Genomic DNA, 18,512 nt, shown 5'->3' on the forward strand with positions numbered 1-18,512 from the left:
ATGCCTGTGTACATGAGTATGTATCTCTTTTTCAGGAACTTAGAGATGTGTGTGCAGAGGCAAAGAGCCTGTATCTTCTCTCTGAACTTGCAAAGAAAGAATTGAGATATGAACAGGCCAAGAAGATGATTGAGAAGGCCCAGATTCTGGGAGGAAGTGAAGAATTCTGGTATTTGTCAACAGTCTCACTGATCGAGACCCTCTTGGCACAAGAAAAAGGACGAGAATCTCTGGTAAGAAATCTCGAAGAGGCCCTGCAGCCCCTCTGACCACACCCCCTATAGGGCAGACAGCTACTGATCCCGGCCTGAGTCCCCCTCCCCTGTCCCCTCCCCCCCTTGCATACTCTCAAACCTACTCTTTCTTGAGTCAAAATGCCTTTTTCCAGCTGCCTCAGGCTCAGAGATGACCTCAAACTGTCATGTTGGTCCCCAGATTCCTAACATTATCCAGAAGACAATTGATGTTTTCCTCTCTCTGGTCCAAGAAAGACCCAATAGGAAGCCCACGCTGAGTTTCTTAGCCACGTCTCTGGAAGCCAGGTAATCCCCCCACCCCCCACCCCCGGGATGCTGTGTGAAGAGACAACACCTTGCGCTCTTTGTCAAGAGATGAGAAGTGGGTGCTAGTACTCAGCAGATAACAGCAGCAGCTCCTGTTGAGGCCAGACTTTCTTCATGTGCAAACTTCTTCCAGCAATAATTCATGTGAGAAATCAGAGGGAAAACTGCCAGAAATGTCTCCCTGGTTCTTTTGTGGTTCCTGACAGACTCACAGACCCCTTCCCAAAGCACTGAGCTTCCTAGCCAGGTGACATTCCCAAGAGAATTCTCCACTGTTGTGGTGACAGCCTCCTTACCCCACAGTCAAGCAGGAGTCTCAGGAAGCTTCCATCTCTCTGGCTCCAAATGGGTCCTGGTCTGTCTGTCTCTCTGTCCCTGGATGTCTCTGTCTCTGTCTCTGTCTCTTTCTCTCTCTCTCCCTCTCCCTCTCTCTCTCTGTCTCTCTCTCCCCTCTCTCCTCTCTCCTCTCTCTCTCCCTCTCCCTCTCCCTCTCCCTCTCTCTCCCTCTCTTGGGTTGTACCTTCTAATGCTGCCATTTGGACCTGGGGACTCCAAGGCGATTGACCCAGAAGCACTGCTGTGCTAAGTCCCACGGGGATCTCTTGGTCCTTCTCTGGGCCCCCTCTGTATCTTTGTATACTATTGACTATTCTGTCCCCATTCTTTCTCCATGTTGTTTCCAACAAAGCTCTCTTGGCTTCCCTCCCTCCTGTCTCTGCTCAGTCTAACTTTCCTTTCCTGGATGATCATCTTCCCACCTACTCTATAGGCAGGTGGGTGTTCCCCAGGGCTCTTCCTTGGTCTCTCCTCTCTAGGTCACTGTCTCCCTTGGGATTTCATCAGTCCCCCTGGGACTGGAACCCAAAAACCACCCTTATACAGATGGTCCCCAAGACTGCATCTGGGAGGCTAGACAGCTATGGAAGACAGCTCTGTGTGGGGCAGAGAAGGGAAGGTGGAGATCACGGAGGTTAGAGCTCATAAGGTCTTGGGGGCATCAACACCTGCACTGAATTTCTTTCAGTTCGGAAAATACTTTTAAGTACTTGCTATATACAAGGCCCAAAAGGCCCAACCCTGACTTCAGGGCTATAATAAAACAAAAAAATGAAACCACCCCTCATTTTATTAGCAGGATACAAAGTATCCACATAGAATTACAAAGTATAAACAAATAAATATAAAGTAACTTTGAGAAGTTAGGGAAAGAACAGCTGGTGTGTCAGGCATGAAGTTAAAATCAGTTCTGGCCTCGGACTCTTCCTAGCTGGGTGACCCTGGACAAGTCACTTCATCCTGTTTGCCTCAGTTTCCTCACCTATAAAAATGAGCTGGAGAAGGAAATGATAAACTCCAGGATCTCTGCCAAGAAAACCCAAAATGGGGTCATGGAGAGTCGGGAGCCACTGATAAGACGGAACAACTTGAAGAGAGAGAAATTTGTACTCCTCACTACCCAGGGGCTTGGGAAAGGGCTCTGTCTTTGGAAGCACCACATGTACCTGATCTCGAGTTGTGTGGATGAGGAATGAGAGTGGGACTACCCATAGGGTGGGGACGTTTGAGGGACAGAGAGCTTGGAACCAAAAGATAACTAGTTCAGCCTCAGACATTGAGATGTCTCAGGGACATCTTGGTTGAAAGGGCCAAACTGATAGGACTCAGGAGCTCAGGAGAATCTGGGGCTGGATCGTAGAACTGGGAACCATCTGTACAGAAGGGTTCATGGGGCCCATGGCAGGACCTGATGAGGTCACTGAGTGAGGCCTCAGGACATAGCAGGACCCTTCCCCCCCCCCGCCAGATTTCTTCTGAACAGAATAAGGGAGACAGCTTTCTTTTTACTTAGGGAAAGACAAATTCTCCATTGTTCCAGACTTGCAACTGTCATAGGCAAAGTATTGAGTGTTTAGATGCCTTTTATCATTCAAGGAGATGGACAGCTCTGGAGGAAGACTGAATGACCATCCCCTTCCTCCTCCCGTTATTCTCCCCCTTCTCTGGGCCAGTTGCTGGGGATGCCAAACAAAATTAAAACACTTCCTGTCCTCAAGGAGCTTACAGGTCTGTAGGGACAGACAGCATGTACATGTCTCACGCATCTTGTACAAAATAGCCATGGACCAAGGCTAGCCACGGTAATTCTGAGGAGGCAGCACTAGGTGCTGGGAGATTGGGACCAACCTGATGGAGAAGATGGCCACTCCCAGTCCCCCAGAAGGTTGGGGGGGGGAGAGTAGACTGAGCATCTGGTAGTCGATCTAGGAGAGTCAAGGTAGTATGAACCATCAGTAGAGACAGCCTGGAGATGTGTCCCACTGGAGCACAGCCCACAGGTCTAGTAAAGACACAAATATTTCATCGCATGCTTGATTAAATTTGATTAGCAATGAACAAGTTCGATAATTGAACATTTTCGTGTGAATAGCTGCCTTATCAGCTCCCCCTCCCCTCCTCCCCAGTGGCTCTTCCAGCCTCCTATGGCTCCCCCTCTTTCCCCACTCTCCTAGCTGAGAACTTTGTGAAACTCATATTTTACAGGAAAAGTTGAGGCTTTTTACTGTGGACTTGCTCTCTTTCTCGTTTTCTGTCAGATGCCTTCTTCCCCTCTCTCCTCCACCCCATCTCACGTGATGAGGAGGCTTTCCTTTTACCAAGGTAGTCCATCCTGTCTCCTCCAGAAGAGTTTCACTTCTTTGGTTTCACTTGTCTCTCATTACCTACAGTTTGCAGATATACCTTGTCTCCTCCATTCTCAAAAACCCTTCATTCTTCCTCTCCACTGTCATCCTGTATCTCTTCTGTCCATGCTATCAAAATTCCATGAAAGAGACATCTCCAACAGGTCCTTTCACTCAAAGTGACCAGTGATCTCTTTTTTTTTCTTTTTGGAGGGGGTAAGGTAGGGCAATTGGGGTCAAGTGACTTGCCCAAGGTCACACAGCACGTGTCTGAGGTCAAATTTGCACGCAGGTCCTCCTGACTTCAGGGCCCGTGCTCTATTCACTGCTCCACCTAGCTGCCCCAACCAATGATCTCTTAATGGCCTGTTCTCCATCGTCCTCCTTGAGCTCTCTGCAGCCTTTGACACTGTGGGTCACTCTCTAGTTTTTCAATACATCCCTCTCTCTTGGTTCTCCTTCTACCTTTCTGACCACTCGTTCGTTCTCTTTTTCCTTTTCTGGATTCTCATCCAGATCATTCCCTCTAACCATAGGTGGCCCTCATCTTTTTGTCCTGGACCCTCTTCTCTTCTCCCTCTATCTTACTTCATCAGCTGCTTTGGATTTAATTACCATCTCTCCACTCAAATCAACTTTCCTGCCCCAGCCTCTCTCCTGACCTGCAATCTCACATCTCCAGTTGCCTTTCAGACAGCTCAGATTAGATGTCCAGGAGACATCTTAAATGTAATGTGTCCAAAACATGCCTCCTTCTCTTTCCCCATAAATCTTTTCCCTTCCAAACTTCCCTATGACTTTGGAGGGCACCACTATCCTCCCAATCTCCCAGTCTCAAAACGGAGGTTTCATCCTCCATTCCTTGCCCTCTCTCACCTCCTCTCTCCAAGTTCTTGCCAAGGTCTGATGAGTTCACTTCTCTAATATCTCCTCAATATGCCCCCTTCTTTCCCCTGGCACTGCCCCCACTGCCCTCATCACTTCACACCTAGACTATTACCATAGCTTCAGGATGGGACTGTCTTCCTGCTTCCGGTCTCTCCCCACTCCATTCCATCTTCCAATTCAGCCATTGAAGTGATTTTCATAGGATGGAGGTCTGATCCCCTCACCCTACCCCCTTCAATAAACCCCAGTGACTCCCTATCACCTCCAGGAACAAATAGAGAATCCTGTGTTTCACATACAAAGCCCTTCAGGACTACTGTCTCCTCCTTTTCCAGGCTTCTCCCACTCTTTCCAGGCATCCTCTTGGGTCCAATGACCCTGACCTCCCAGCCTCCTGGCCGTTCCAGGAACTGGAGACTCCATACCTTGTCTCCTGGCATTCCCGGTGCCTGTCCCCCATGCCTGGAACTCTCTTCCTCCTTGTCTCTGCCTCTTGCCTAGCTGGTGTCAGCTAAAATCCCTCCTTCTCCAGGAAAGTCCCCCCCGCCCTTAAATGTTAGTGCCTTAATTATCTCCTCTCTATCCACATATAGCTTGTTTGTACTTCTCTGTTTGCTTGTCTCCCCTTTAGATTGGGAGCTCTCTGAGGTCAGGGACTATCTTTTGCCTCTGTTTCCCCTAGACTCAGGGCAATTGCTGGTATATAGTAGGGGCTTAATAAATGTTTATTGATTGACCCCAGCTCCAAAACCTTCTGTAGGTTTGGGGACTGCATTTAACACAGTGCCTGATATGCAATAAGTACCTAATGAATGCTTGTTATTCACTGTCGACCTCTAGAAAAAGTTTGGTTAAAGTAGACAAACAAATAGGAATATAAAAATTACACTCTTTATTCATTATTCCCTTAAGGCTATCAGCACTTGCACCAGGAGTGCAGGACTAGAGTCCTGACTGATGAACAGAGGAATCATAAGGCTTTTTATACATTTCAGAACCATCCCCATTCAGGATGACCATGTCACAAAATTCTATGACTTCCATTTGTGACCATCTATATGTGAAACAGAGGTCCTTGGTGGTAAATGCAGATTGACAATGACCAGAGCAGGGCCTCTTTACATTTTATAGTATCAAGATGTCTGTTTTGCTCTCATGTGGAGTAAGTCCCAAGATAAGGGGAATCTCACCTCTGCTCTTTAAAGTTGCTGACACAGAGAAAGGCATTTTTAAATCAACTAAATTCAGACTTCAGCCAAAATAGGATTTTTAAGGATTACCATTAGCGCTGCATTTAGAACTCACAAGAATCTCAGATGCCTCCTGCCCAGCTTCTTACTTTGTGGATGGGAAAGAGGCTGAGAAGGATGCTGACTATCCTGAGGTTCCACAAGTGGGATATCAGAGGCAGGATGTGAACTCGGGGCTTCTCCCTCCAGTCTGTTCTTTCCACTGAAGCACACTGTCCTGCAGAACCGAAACCAAAAAAGGGACAGCTCTTGGCCAGTGGTTGCTGAGCTGTTTGTTTCTCACTAATTTGTATCAAAGAGTCACACAACCAGCACACACACGGCCTGGTGATCCATGGCCTGAGCCTTGGCCCCCCTCCCCTCTCTTGACAATGCCCTTTGCCTGCAGGAAACCACTGGGTTTTCTGCCCTTCACTTGTTCACTCGTGTGACTGTTGCCTTATCCCAGTAGAATGTAAGGGATGCAGTCTGTCTCCAGTCTGTCTCCCTTTTTTGCCTAACAAGGCTCCGGGTGATGTAGCAGTACCTCAGTGGACTGGAATGGAAATAGATGATTGACAATCATTCCTCACATTCGCAGATTTTCCCATTAACATTCAAGTTTCCCAGCTGTTTTCCAGACTCCGGATGAGTGATGGTGCCTTAGAAGAGTTTCCTTTACTAAATGTGCCCCTTTGAGCATTCCATCCTAGTGAAAACAAGCATCTCAGCCCTCAGAAAATGATCCACCTTTTTAAGATGAAAAACATTTTAGATGATTATTTTCCTGAAGATGGCTGGTGCACCTGGCCATTTCAAAGGACACAGTTACTGGGGAGAAGACATAGTGGGGGTCTGGGGGCACATACGTTTTAAGACCCTTTGGTGTAGGAATAACAAGCTGGTGTTTCCAGAAGACCCAGAAGAGAATTTTGTGGGGTTTGCTTTTGTTTTTGTTCCTTCCTCTGCAGGAGTGCAGAAATTCAGCTGAGCATTGTCTTGGACTCAGCCAGAGATGATCCTTTGGACTTTTCATACTTGCTAGAGGCTATCGATTGCAGGCTGACAAAAATTGAGAAAAGCTTTTTTGATGGTGGTTATAAAGACCACAGTGTGGATCTAATCCTCCTATCTGCCAAGATCAAGAGGTGAGTTCTGTCTGGGGTGGTGTGTGTGTGTGTGTGTGTGTGTGTGTGTGTGTGTGAGATGGAAGGAAGATCACCCCCTTGGAAGCATCCAAAGCCACACTGCCTTCAGTGTTATCCAAGGCTTGGGCCATATTTCTGTTGCCTTGCATACGTCACTTGCCTCCTTCTGACCATGTCTGTCTCCCACAGCCAGGACTTTGGGCCTCCAGGCTTCCTCTCCTACTCATTCCTCTGCAGTTACTCAGCCCCTTGGCTACTGCCCAGTCACCTCACCGATTTTCCCCTCCCTGCCATCTCTAGCCATCCCTCTCCCAGTGTCTAATTGCTGTCAGTGACATTTCTGTTCCTCTTTCTGGTACCCTCACCCTAGAAGTGTCCTTGGACTCCTCCTTCGGCTTAGCCCGATTTCCTAGGTCCCCTGCCCCTGCCTTCCTCTACTGGGTGCCTTTCTCTGTATTCTTTATGGTGCCGTGTACAGTGTACATTCCACCTGCCATATAATGATAACTACACAGACGGGCATTCAAAAACACAGGGATGGTCAGAGACGTAAGAGGCGCCAGTAAGAAGGAGGTGAGTTGTTAAGTGGATCTCTGCTCTTTGCGCAGTCAGTCTAGTGAAATGAACTTTTCATGAAACACAATTTTAAATGAATGTTCTCATAGGGCCTGTTTCAAAAGGACCCAGTTAATTCCAGATCTCCTTGTGCCATTCTATGATTCCAAATGAAGCTGGATTCTGCTCTTACATTGATTCCCTGTGTGACCTTAGGGTGAGCTGCTTCACCAGCTAGGTGATACCAGTGAGTAGAGCTATAGACCTGGAATCCGAAAGGCCTTGGATACTTCCCAGCTGTGTGATCCTGGGGCAGTCAATATTTTTATTACAGGATTTGTGAAACAAAAAAACAAACCAATAACACTTAGCACATTGCCTGATAACATAGAAAGTACTTACAAATTCTTATTTCCTTCCTTCCCATGAGTAACAAACAGTGCCTCCCATATCCTGCTCCCAGCCTGATCCCACCCCTATTCAGGGTAACTAAGAGGGGCTAACTTTGTGGAGAAGAGGCCTGCCATCCCTCCCACCCCATCACCAAAGCCAACAACTCCCAATGGACAGGGGAATTCAAGAGCCCTAGGAATAAGGGTACTTCTCCAGACCCCTGACCCCAAAAAGCCACCCCCTGGGAAACCAGTCCTCCCCAACACATAGCCTAGCAATGGCCTATAGACACAGCTACAGAAGATCTGAACACAAAATCTCTTCCACCACAATCTTTGATGCTACCAAATGGTTCAATGTACAGAATGCCTGTGATGTTATCTGTAGAAATGACCAAAATAATGGTGCACTCTTCTCTGCTGGGACAGCTTGAGGACCATGGACCCTTGAAGTCTGACTTGCAGCTCCTGAACCCCTTGAGAGTAGGGACTGTTCACCTTTATGTTTGTATGCCCAATACTTAGGGTAGTGTGTGGAACTAGTCAGTATCTAAGGCAATCATGATTTCAGATAAGGCTATAGTACATATGAACATTTTGAAAAGAGAAAAGCAGGGAAACTATGGTTGAAGGCACCGTAGATAATAAACAAATGTAAATATTTATGCAGCAAATAGCATCACATCTAAATATTTAAAGGAAAAGTGAGTTAAATTGTAGGGGGAAAGGTAGTAAAACTATAAAAGTGGAGGACCTCAATATACCTGTCACAAAGTTAGAAAAATATTTAAAAATGTAAAAGATAAGAATGTGACTAGAACTTTAGAAAAATGAGAGGTAATCGATCTTTGGAAATTGATGAAGAACAGAAAGAAATGCATACTTCTTTTTAAATAATATTTTATTTCCCACCCCCCTCTAATTACATGTAAAATAAAATTAACTTTTTTCAAATTTTAAATTCTAAATTCTATCTCTTCTTCCTTCCCCTCCCCTCTGCCTGAAATGGTTGGGTAATCTGATATAGTTTTGTTTTTTTTTTTAAGCAATTGGGGTTAAGTAACTTGCTCAAGGTTACATGGCCAATTATTTTGTGTGGGTGCCAAGTATCTGAGGCCAGAACCGATCCCGGGTCTCCCAACTCCGGGGCCGGCACTCTTACTCACTGCACCACCTGACCACCCCTCTGATACAGTTTTAACATGTGCAATGAGGAGTTCACATACTGCTTAATCATTCATGGCATATTTAAAATAGTGACATTGTATCAAGGCATAAAAACCTTACCCTCCAAAATGAAAACATCATTTCATCAGTCACATAGTGACATATTAGCACATAATTTGTTAATCACTTTGCAGCAATAAAGGCCTCTGAATGAAGAATTAAAACTAATTGAAGACAGTAATTTAATCCTAAAAAATTTGAATAAGAGCATGAATCATGTAAACAATAGTATATTTCATGAAAGAAAAGGACAACAAAAAGATAATATGCCAAAACATAAGGGATACAACTAAAGCAGTGTCATGAGGAAAATCCGCAAGTGAAACAGAGCCCCTGTAACACCCTGCACAGGAGCTTTCCAGAAGAACTGCTACTGTGAACGGCTGTTTTTTGAGGTTCTGATTACTCAGTATAGTGATCACTCTATTCCATAACAAAAGCAAAACATCCGTGGAAAATCAAGGTACAGCATAATTCCAAATACAGCATTCACCATATTACAACTTGTCACAGAAAATCACAATATAATATTGACAGCATAGTCTCAAAGTAAAATAGTTACTCAAGTTAATTCAATCAGTCACTTATCAGTAGTATCAAGTACACAGTCAAACTCTTCCACTCTTGGGGCAAAGTCTTGATTAACTCAGTCAGTCACTAATCAGTAACTGATTTGAATAGTCAAAGTACAATCAGTCACTTATTCAGCAAAGTCTTACTAAGTATCATACACAAAATCCTCCACCCTTTAGGTCACTAGTAAACTATAATTCCATAATTAGTCAGTACCCAAGGAGAGGTCTTTTCTTCATCTTGACTTGGGGCCTTTTCTCAGATTCCCTGGATCTCCTTCCATGGTCCCAGATTCTATCTAGATTCAATGGCAGACAGCTTCCAGTTCCTTGACCAGCTCTCTGGGGAGGTCCTGCTCCACATTGGCCTTCACAAGGTCTGGTCCATGCCAGCTCCTTCACTATTTCTCCTCCCACAGAATTCAAGGCTAATAAAGCCACAAACAAACAAAGTCTCAGCATCCTGGTCATGCTTCAGTCACCCGGGCTCCTGGCTCCAGATTCCAGGCTCCTGGCCACCTGGGCTCCTGGGCTCCTGGCTCCTGGGATCCTGTTCAGAAGAAGCTCCACCCCCACCACAAGTTTTCAGGACTCGGTTCTTCATTCTTCTGTAGCTGTTCTGCCACCAGATCTTGGTCTCAAGGAAATTCTGACTGTGGCTCTCTGGGGCTTTTCTTACATACACAGTATTACCTACTTCACTTCCTTTTGCCAACCCCTTCCTGTTTCAGTTAACAGGAGACAGGAATTCATACCTTCTGTTCCCCCAATCATAGGGTTGATCAGTTACTAAGTGTTAAGTACCTGCTACTTTTGCCAACACAAAGGGATCTTCAAATTCAAAATTACATTACCATTACAGGCACACAGTCCCAAGAATGGTCAAGAGTGATAATTGCCAATAAATGGGATCCAAGGCTCCTCAGAAGCCAGGGACCCTTCTCACAGGCACAGCAGCTCTTTTATACAGTTGATGATGCAATCTAAACTAAACTTGTGATCAGTCTGACACAGAGATGGAGGATGGTTTTGCATTTGGTGTGACTCAAAGAAGGGAGAGTTGGCTAATGTCCTCAGGAAAATCTCATGGTGAGCAAACATCCTATGATCGAGTTCACTCATCTTCCTTTCCCTCACCCCCTTTTTGGTAAGCGAGTCCTGGTGGTCAGGCTGTAGCCCATAAACATACTTTACCACTGAGGCCTCCACAATCAAGTCTTTGATCCACAAATATTGATTTCCAGTGAAAAAATACATTTTAGTTAATAGCAATATAGAATAAAGTGCAGTATAGATTTTCAATTTCACAGCAATCCATAAAAGAAACTGCATATCTCTGAAAGTCTCAATCAACAGAAGAGAAAAAGAACAAATCAATGAGTTGGTCACACAGCTAAAACTGGGACAAAACAAACCCCCCAACTAAACACCAAAGTAGAAATTGTGAACATCAAAGAAGAGAGTAACAAAAATGAAAGCAAAAAGTTAAAATAAAACTGAATTTGTGGATAAAACTTGGAGCTTTATAGAAATCTACTAAAATAAAGTTAGCTCACCTTTAAAGAAAAGGGAAAGGAAAACCAAGTGTCAGTATCAAAAATGAAAAATAATTCACAAAAAGGAGGAAAATTTTTTTAAACTATCAGAAACTTTTGCCCAATAAAATTCCAACGAAACTGATAACTGAGATGAAGCTGCTGGATAATGACAAAAGTACAATGCATAGATTGAAAAAGAAACCATGTGACTCTGTGTCAAAGTTTTAGCAGATCACCTGGGTGACTGAGAAAAGTACTGCTTTTGCCTTCAGAGTTGGTGCTACCTATCTTTCCTTCTTTTTTTAAAGGTTATTTGCCAAATATGAGACTGATGAAAAAATGAAGGTCTTCCATTATTTAGAAGCCTATAACTTGACCCAGAAAGCTATCATGTATCTGGAAGAAATATTTTATAACATTCAGTCCCTGCTGCCCCTTAATGAGGTAAGAGCTACCCTCCAGTGTCTACTTTCTAGGGCCCTTTGGCAGATGCTCACTCAGAGAGGAGGTTTTCTGACAGCAGATTGAATCCCCTCAATATTGACCAAATATCTGCACTATCCATGGGGCCCCATTCCTTTGAGGAAAAACATACAGAAAAGAAGAGAATAGGACAAAGAAGAGTCAAAGGACATACCCTGGACAAGTCATTGTAGCTCTAGGTTCCATGACAAAAATCAGAATCTCAGGGAAGTTAATGGCCATCCTCTCCCAAAGATGGTTCCGGGGAGCTGCTGTCATCAGAAACAAAACAGTAAGTTGGGCTGAAGTAGCATTGAATGAGCCCCCACCATGTACAGGGCTCTGACCCCAGCAGCAGGAGATATTCTGTGCTTAGATAAAGCATGGTCACCTCTTGCTTCCTTCTAGGCATGTAAGATGCAAACACACATAACTGACAGCCAGTGATGCATGGTGAGAAACCTTCCATCAGAAAAGGCTCAAATACACTTTGGGGGATTTTCTTACTCTCTTCTCTCCTAGCCCCCACCTAGGAGACCTGGGCAAATTGACCCAGGTCTTAGTATTGACCCCAATACTAAGTAAGACCTACTGATAAGTTTATCACCTGATGATTTCTTGAGATGTCAGTCAACCAGCATTAATAAAGTGCTCACCATATGCCAAACTCTGTTTATGTGTGGGGACACAAACACAGAGTGAGACAGTATCTGCTCTCTAAGAGGTTACAGTCCACCTCAGGGATACAGCATGTTCCCAGCTAAGACAATATGTACAAAATGAGTGCAGGGGGATGGGGGGTGGCCAGCAGGGGAGTCAGACAAGGCCCCTGAAGGAGGTGCCACTCAAGTTAAGCTTCGAAAGAAGCTAAGAATTCCAAAGAGAAAGCTCAGAAATGAAAATGCTCAAGGATTAGGGGCCTCCTGAGCAAAGGCATGGAGGCAGAGGTAGAATTTCCAGTTTTCTTAGAGCACAGAAAGTGTGAGAAGTCATTGCCTGGAAAAGGAGGCTGAAGGAAGCTTGTGAAGGTCTCTAAATATGCACCAGAGGAGAGGGCATCAGAGGGTATCTGAGAAGCAGTGGGAGCCTGTGAAGCTTCTTGAGGAGGGGATAATATGGTCAGACCCATGCAGCCAGAGGATGAGGGCATGCCTATCCCCCCTCTAGCTCAGCTCATCACCTCTTAACTACTGCAATGGCCTCCTCATTGGCCTCCCCTCCAGCTCAGGGCTTTCTCCAGTTGATGCAGATGTGGCCATATTATTCCCTGTCCCAGAAGCACCAACCTTACTGCCTCAAGGATTATGCTTACTGCCACACCCGCTACACTGGGCTCCCTATCACATTGATCATTCCTACTTTCAGAGCCTCACATGGGTCATTCCAAGTCCATTCTCTTTCTCTTGCCATGTGCTGTGCCCCTCCCTGGAATGCCCTCCCTCATCACCTTTGCCTCTCAAAACCCTTAGCCTTCTCAAAGCATCTCAGGGGTTAGTGGCTTTCCCTCAAATTATTTCCTATGACCTTTGTACCTACTCTGCAGATAGAGCTCTATGTGTGCATGTGTTCATAGATGCAGGTCTCCCCACTAGAATATAAGTTCCCTGAGGGCAGGAATTATCTTATTTTTGTCCCAAGGCTTGGCACAGGGTACATGGGAATGCTGATGGACTGATGGATTAGTTAATGGAAGAACTGGAATAATGAATACCTGGAAAGTAGAGTGGGAGGGCATAGGACTGGACAAGTGCCATTGATGACTAAACGGTGTGTGACAGGCGTGTAGCTAAGGAACGTCTCAGTGCCATGTTGTGCTTACAGAAGCCTTCACTGTTGCAGACCCAGAACATCAGCACTCCCCTGATGCGGAAGCTCGCCAAAGTCAAGTTAAAACTGGCTGAAATCTCTCTGGAGATAATTCAATATAACCAGGAAAAAGCTCTGCAGGAAGAAATGAAAAAAGGGACATGGGAAAAAATCCTGGCTGACTACTTGTTAAATAGCAGTGACTTCACCAAAATGGAATGGGTAATTAGCACAGAACCTTGAAACTCTGCAGGGGCCAAAGACTGGGCTCTGCAGGCTGCCTATCACCCTGGGAGTGAGGTCCCATTATCATCCCCATTTTACAGATGAGGAAGCTGAGGCAGAGGTGAAGTGACTGGCCCAGGGTCACCCAGCAAGCAAGAGTCTGAGGTCAGATTTAAGCTCGGGTCTTCCTGACTCCAGGAAGCCAGCCTAGAGATTTGGGAAGATGAGCTTCCATTGTCACTTTTCCAGCTTTCCCATCCCCCTCCCTCTCTGGGGTACTCTTGGCCAGCCATGATTCCCCCCAGTGATAGCAAGGACTTGAGCTCTCTTGACCTTGGAATCAGTGTGGAAGGCCAAGCATTAGATCTGGGGGCTCCTCTCAGGGCCTTTCTTGTATTCCTAGTCTGCAGTCCATCTTTCCAGGGACTTGCTTGCACATGGCTCTCCTACAACAGTTTCTGGAGGAAAGGGCTGTGGGTTTAGAGTTGAAGGGTCTCGGTTCAAATCTCTGTTCTTCTATTTATGAACTGTGTGACCTTAGACCAGTAACTCCACTGTTATAATTCTGTTTCCTCATCTATACTTGGAAAGGGTTGGACCATGAACATTAGTATCTGTGAGCAGCTCTCCAAGGCCCTTCCAGTGTGGGGAATCTGAGGAGCAGATCTCCAGGGTCCTTCCAGGGTGGGGAGTCTGAGGAACAGCTCTCTAGATTCCTTCCAGCTTTAAGTCCTAGTCTGTAAGATATTTTTATCCCTTCTCCCAAGGAATGAACTAATTTGATACAATGGCTTTCATGTTCATCAACTTGATACTTGAATCTATTCCACTAAGTAGGTAGATTTCATCTCCAATCTGGGGGCAAAAATCCATAGGAGGAAAAAAAACTCCCCCTGCCATTTGAGGCCTTTCTTCCCATTTACAAGGCCTGAACCAAGCGGCCCTGCTAATGATCCCGGACAGAAAGGCATCTGAGAGTTTGCCAGAGAAAAAAGCCTCTGACTTCCCAGCCTCACTCAGCCTCTCTCTGCCCATCCTTGAACTTATGCTGATCCCAGATTCCCACTTCTCATGGGTGCTGTCCTTTCCCTCCAGCCAAGCCTGAGTTTTATTTGACTTAACCCCATTATTCCACCCTGCCCAACAGGAGAACAAACATTCCTTGGTCACGAGGCAAAGCCATAGAGGTGACCATGTGATAATAACCTCAAGAATGAGGACCAATGCTGTGAAGTCCAGGGAAAGGGAGACTGAGGCAAGGAGGTGACACATCTTTGTGGTGTTCTTTCTTTGTTTGTTGAGATGTTTTCCTGCTTTGTTCTTAAGGTCACCTCCAGTCTATATCCCTCAGATTTCAATCTAGTAGGAAACAGAGAAGTTCTGATGTTTTACTAGGCCAGTCTAGGGCAGTAGCCAAGCTTTCAAGTGGCCCACAGGGACATGGCAAGTCCCATGAAAATGGCGGAATTTTAGGAGGATATGGGGAGCAGGGTCCCACTCTGACTTGCATTCAGGTTCATCTCACAACTTTGGGCTCTTGCAGGACTGGTTCCACCTGAAGCGAATTGTGGCCCACAAAACTCTGGCCCACTTGGAAAGCATGCAGCACTTCTGCATTGGATGCATTCAGCTTCGAGCAAAATTCTTGTACCTCGTTGGGAAAACCCTCCATCTGCTGGCTCTTCAGACTGATCCTGTTCATTTGGCTTATTACTGGGATGAAAACTTCTTGGTATGAGATGGTCTGCTTAAGCCTTAAACTTGGGGCACAGAGAGGAAAGATCCTTATGTTTTCCTTTGATGTTGATGTCTATGTTTAGAAGTGAGGGGCAGAGTTGCAGAGTGGTTAGATAGACACCCTTCGGCCCAGGAAAATCCTTGTTCGTGTCCCACCTCTGACATGTACTGGCTGTGTGGCCATGGGCAAGGTATTTGACTTCTCAGGTCTCTTGTCATCTCTCCAATACCACCAATGGCAGAGAAGGTGCAGGTTTGATTGAGTAGAAAGAAAGTTTGCTCATTGTGGAGCTAGTTCCCAAAAACAATGAGATAAATTCAGTCTCTATCCCCAGCAATGGAGGAAGGGAAGCTGGTCTGGAGTGAAAGAGCAGCCTGCCCTCAAGGGCAGAGACAGTCCTTCAGTGAATCCGTGAGCTCTCTGACTGAGTCTCAGTGACAAGGAAGTCATACTGTGCCATCCAGGGTGAGACTTTCAATGGCCTCTCCTAACCTTCCCCTGGAAGATCAACCCTGAGCAGAGTCCACAGTGAATAGAAAAACCCTAGCCCAGATCTGGGTGAAGAGTGTCAGAAGAGAACCAGGAGAGCTATCTCTGATGAAGCTAAGGGTGGTAGGAAAGACTGTCCAGCAAGAGCCAGGGAGCTTTAGCTGAACTGGGGAGAGAGGGTGGGCCCTTGAGAACATCAGCTCCACCTACATAGCTATTTTCCCAACTGTATCATATTTTTGACAGAATTATCTTCCCATGTGTTAGGAGGGAGCAGGCAAGCTTTTACCAGCAGAGATCCACAGCAGGACACACCTTTCCCTTTTCCCAGTTGATGGGAAAACTTAATGAAGAAAGATCCCAATGGGCTTATTTTCCATTTGATTCCATAGAGCACTTCTAGGTATCTCTCTCCCATGAGTCCATTCATCAGATTATCTCAGAATTCCTTGAGTGACAGCATCAATAGCCCTACTGAACACCCTTCCTAGCATAAGCAGCTGGAAAGCATCTGTTCATGAAAAGTCTTTGAGGAAGGAAAATAAGTCAGTCAGTGAGTCAATGAATATTTATCAAGGATCTGCTATGTCCCAGACACCGCGCTAAGTGCTTGCGATACAAAGAAAGGCAAAGGGCAGTTCCCACTCTTGAGGAGGTTAGTCGAATGGTGAGGACCGCCTGCAGACTGCTATGCACAGACAGGCCATACGCCAAGTAAGTTGTTCGCTTTCAGTCACGTTCCACTCTTCTTGACCCTCTTTGGGGTTTTCTTGGCAAAGATCGCAAAGTGGATTGCCGTGTCCTCTCCAGATCATCGTACAGATGAGGAAACTAAGGCAAACAGGGTTAAATGACTCACCCAGGGTCACACAGCTAGTATCCAGAGCAATTTGAACTCAGGTCTTCCTGACTCCAGGCCCAGCACTCTGTCTACTGTTCAGCTTGTCCTGGGCTACTCTTCTCCAGCAATAAAGAAGTGACCACCCATTCACCATTTTCTTTCAATGATCCTCACCAACTTGGTTGCCTTCTTTTAGATGTTCTCCAGATTATCAACATCATTCTTAAACTGTTGTGCCACAGTCTGAACACATGACCCTAGGTGATGCCTGACCAGGGCTGACTTGAGAAGAGCTGCCACCTTATTCCTTATTCCTGGAGAAGAGTCACCCAGGATGGGCAGGCATGGGTGGGTAGCAATATGAGCCACTGGAGGGAGCCTCCAAGTGGAGGGAATCACAGACACATTCTAGTTTCTCTGCTTAGGAAAATCTCTTTAGACTAGAAGGCACAGAGCAAAAATGACTGACAGGGGCTTGGTCCTAAGATGAGTGCAGTGATATAGGAAGGGACCACAGAAGTTGACAGCATCATACACAGATGAAGGGCATCGTGAGTACAGAAAGGATTGGCTGAGCATCTTTCAGTGATCTCTGCAAGATGCTACCAGCATAGGGAAGAGCTTGGGAAGATGTGGAACAGAACACAATTATCACCCAAAGAGAAATGGAAAAGGATGGAAAAGGGTGTGCATGGTGGGTGTCCTTTTGTCCAAAAGAAAAAGAGAAATAATAGAGTCTAGGGAAAATGGGACATTGGTCTTGACTTGAATTTCTGGGAGAATTCTAGTCATAGTGGATATTCTTTTTGAGGTATGGATTGGACCAGAAGGTTGGTTGGTTCCCTTCTAACTCTGAAGACCTGTGATTCAGGGGATAGTTAATAAACATCCAGAGAGGCAAGCTGTGATGACAACTAGTCACCACACTGCTCTCTGGGGGGAAGTTGGGGAGCCATCCAAGGAAAGTCATTTATCAAGTACAAAACTATTTAACATTCCAAAATGCCCCAGTTATTCCACCAAACTTGTTTTATAGTTTGATGCTAGAATGACAGCCATGACATCTTGGGAGACAGACAAAGAGGAAACTGAAGCCGAATTAAGGTCAAAGCCAAACTTTCTGGGCATTTACCAAAATGAAGACCAGATCCAGAAAGCCAGAGAACTAAAGGTACTTGGTGTTAGTACTTCATCACAAGATGGGTAAGTGTAGAAGGACTGACAGTCGAGCTGCCATCACATTGATAAGAGTTCCCACATCTTTCAGAGAAGCTCATTTTTACAACACTATTGTTCTGGTATTGGACATTCCCAGCATCAGTTCATACAAGTCTTCTGAGGCTTTTCTAAAGCCAACTAATCGTTTCTTACAGCTCAGTAGTACGCTATCCCATTCTTATACCAGAACTTGTTAAGTGACTCCCCAATTTATGGTCACACACTTTAAAGAGGAATGAGGATGGTGGAGGGAATGGACTTGAGGTGCAGAATGGGACACATGTTTCTGGACATGGCCAGTGGAGGAATTTGTTTTCCTTAAGTATGGATATCAGTTACAAGGGATTTTTGTTCGTTTTTCTTTTAGTGAAAAGGGGAGGGAGGATGGAGAAAAAATAAATGCTTATTAATTGAAAAAAAGTCTCTCTCTCTCCCCCTCCCTCTATCTCTGTCTCTCTGTCTCTCTATCTCTCCTCTGTCTCTGTCTGTGTGTGTGTCTCCACTCTCCTTTCTCCCTCTCTTCTCTCTCTGTCTTTCTCTGTGTCTCTCTGTTTCTCCCTCTTCTCTCTCTCTCTGCCTCTGTCTCTCTATCTCTCCTCTGTCTGTGTGTGTCTCCACTCTTTCTTCCTCTCTTCTCTATCTGTCTTTCTCTGTGTGTCTCTGTTTCTCCCTCTTCTCTCTCTCTGCCTCTGTCTCTCTCTCCCCCTCCCTCCATCTCTGTCTCTGTCTCTTTGTCTCTCTATCTCTGTCTCTCTCCTCTGTCTCTGTGTGTGTGTCTCCACTCTCCTTTCTCCCTCTCTTCTCTCTCTGTCTTTCTCTGTGTCTCTGTCTGTTTCTCCCTCTTCTCTCTCTTTCTGCCTATGTCTCTCTCTCTCCTTCACTCTCTCTCTCTCCTTCTCTCTCTCTCTCTCTCTCTCTCTCTCTCTCTCTCTCTCTCTCT

The 18,512-nt window shown here is 45.6% G+C and overlaps 1 protein-coding gene across 1 annotated transcript in view; it reads left to right on the forward strand.

The window, feature by feature from the left end:
- Nucleotides 1–18,512, forward strand: part of CFAP46 (cilia and flagella associated protein 46) — a 144,937-nt gene that overhangs the window by 86,762 nt on the left and 39,663 nt on the right. The window contains 7 exon segments of the mRNA XM_069101629.1: nucleotides 36–233; nucleotides 436–542; nucleotides 6,333–6,509; nucleotides 11,102–11,237; nucleotides 13,095–13,283; nucleotides 14,830–15,018; nucleotides 17,391–17,534. Of these exon segments, the coding sequence (XP_068957730.1) occupies nucleotides 36–233; nucleotides 436–542; nucleotides 6,333–6,509; nucleotides 11,102–11,237; nucleotides 13,095–13,283; nucleotides 14,830–15,018; nucleotides 17,391–17,534 (1,140 nt within the window).

The sequence above is a fragment of the Petaurus breviceps genome, unplaced genomic scaffold (assembly GCF_028583685.1).
Source record: "Petaurus breviceps papuanus isolate PSGF00001 unplaced genomic scaffold, PetGlider_PUasm1.0 490, whole genome shotgun sequence".
NCBI classification, from domain to species: Eukaryota; Metazoa; Chordata; class Mammalia; order Diprotodontia; family Petauridae; genus Petaurus; species Petaurus breviceps.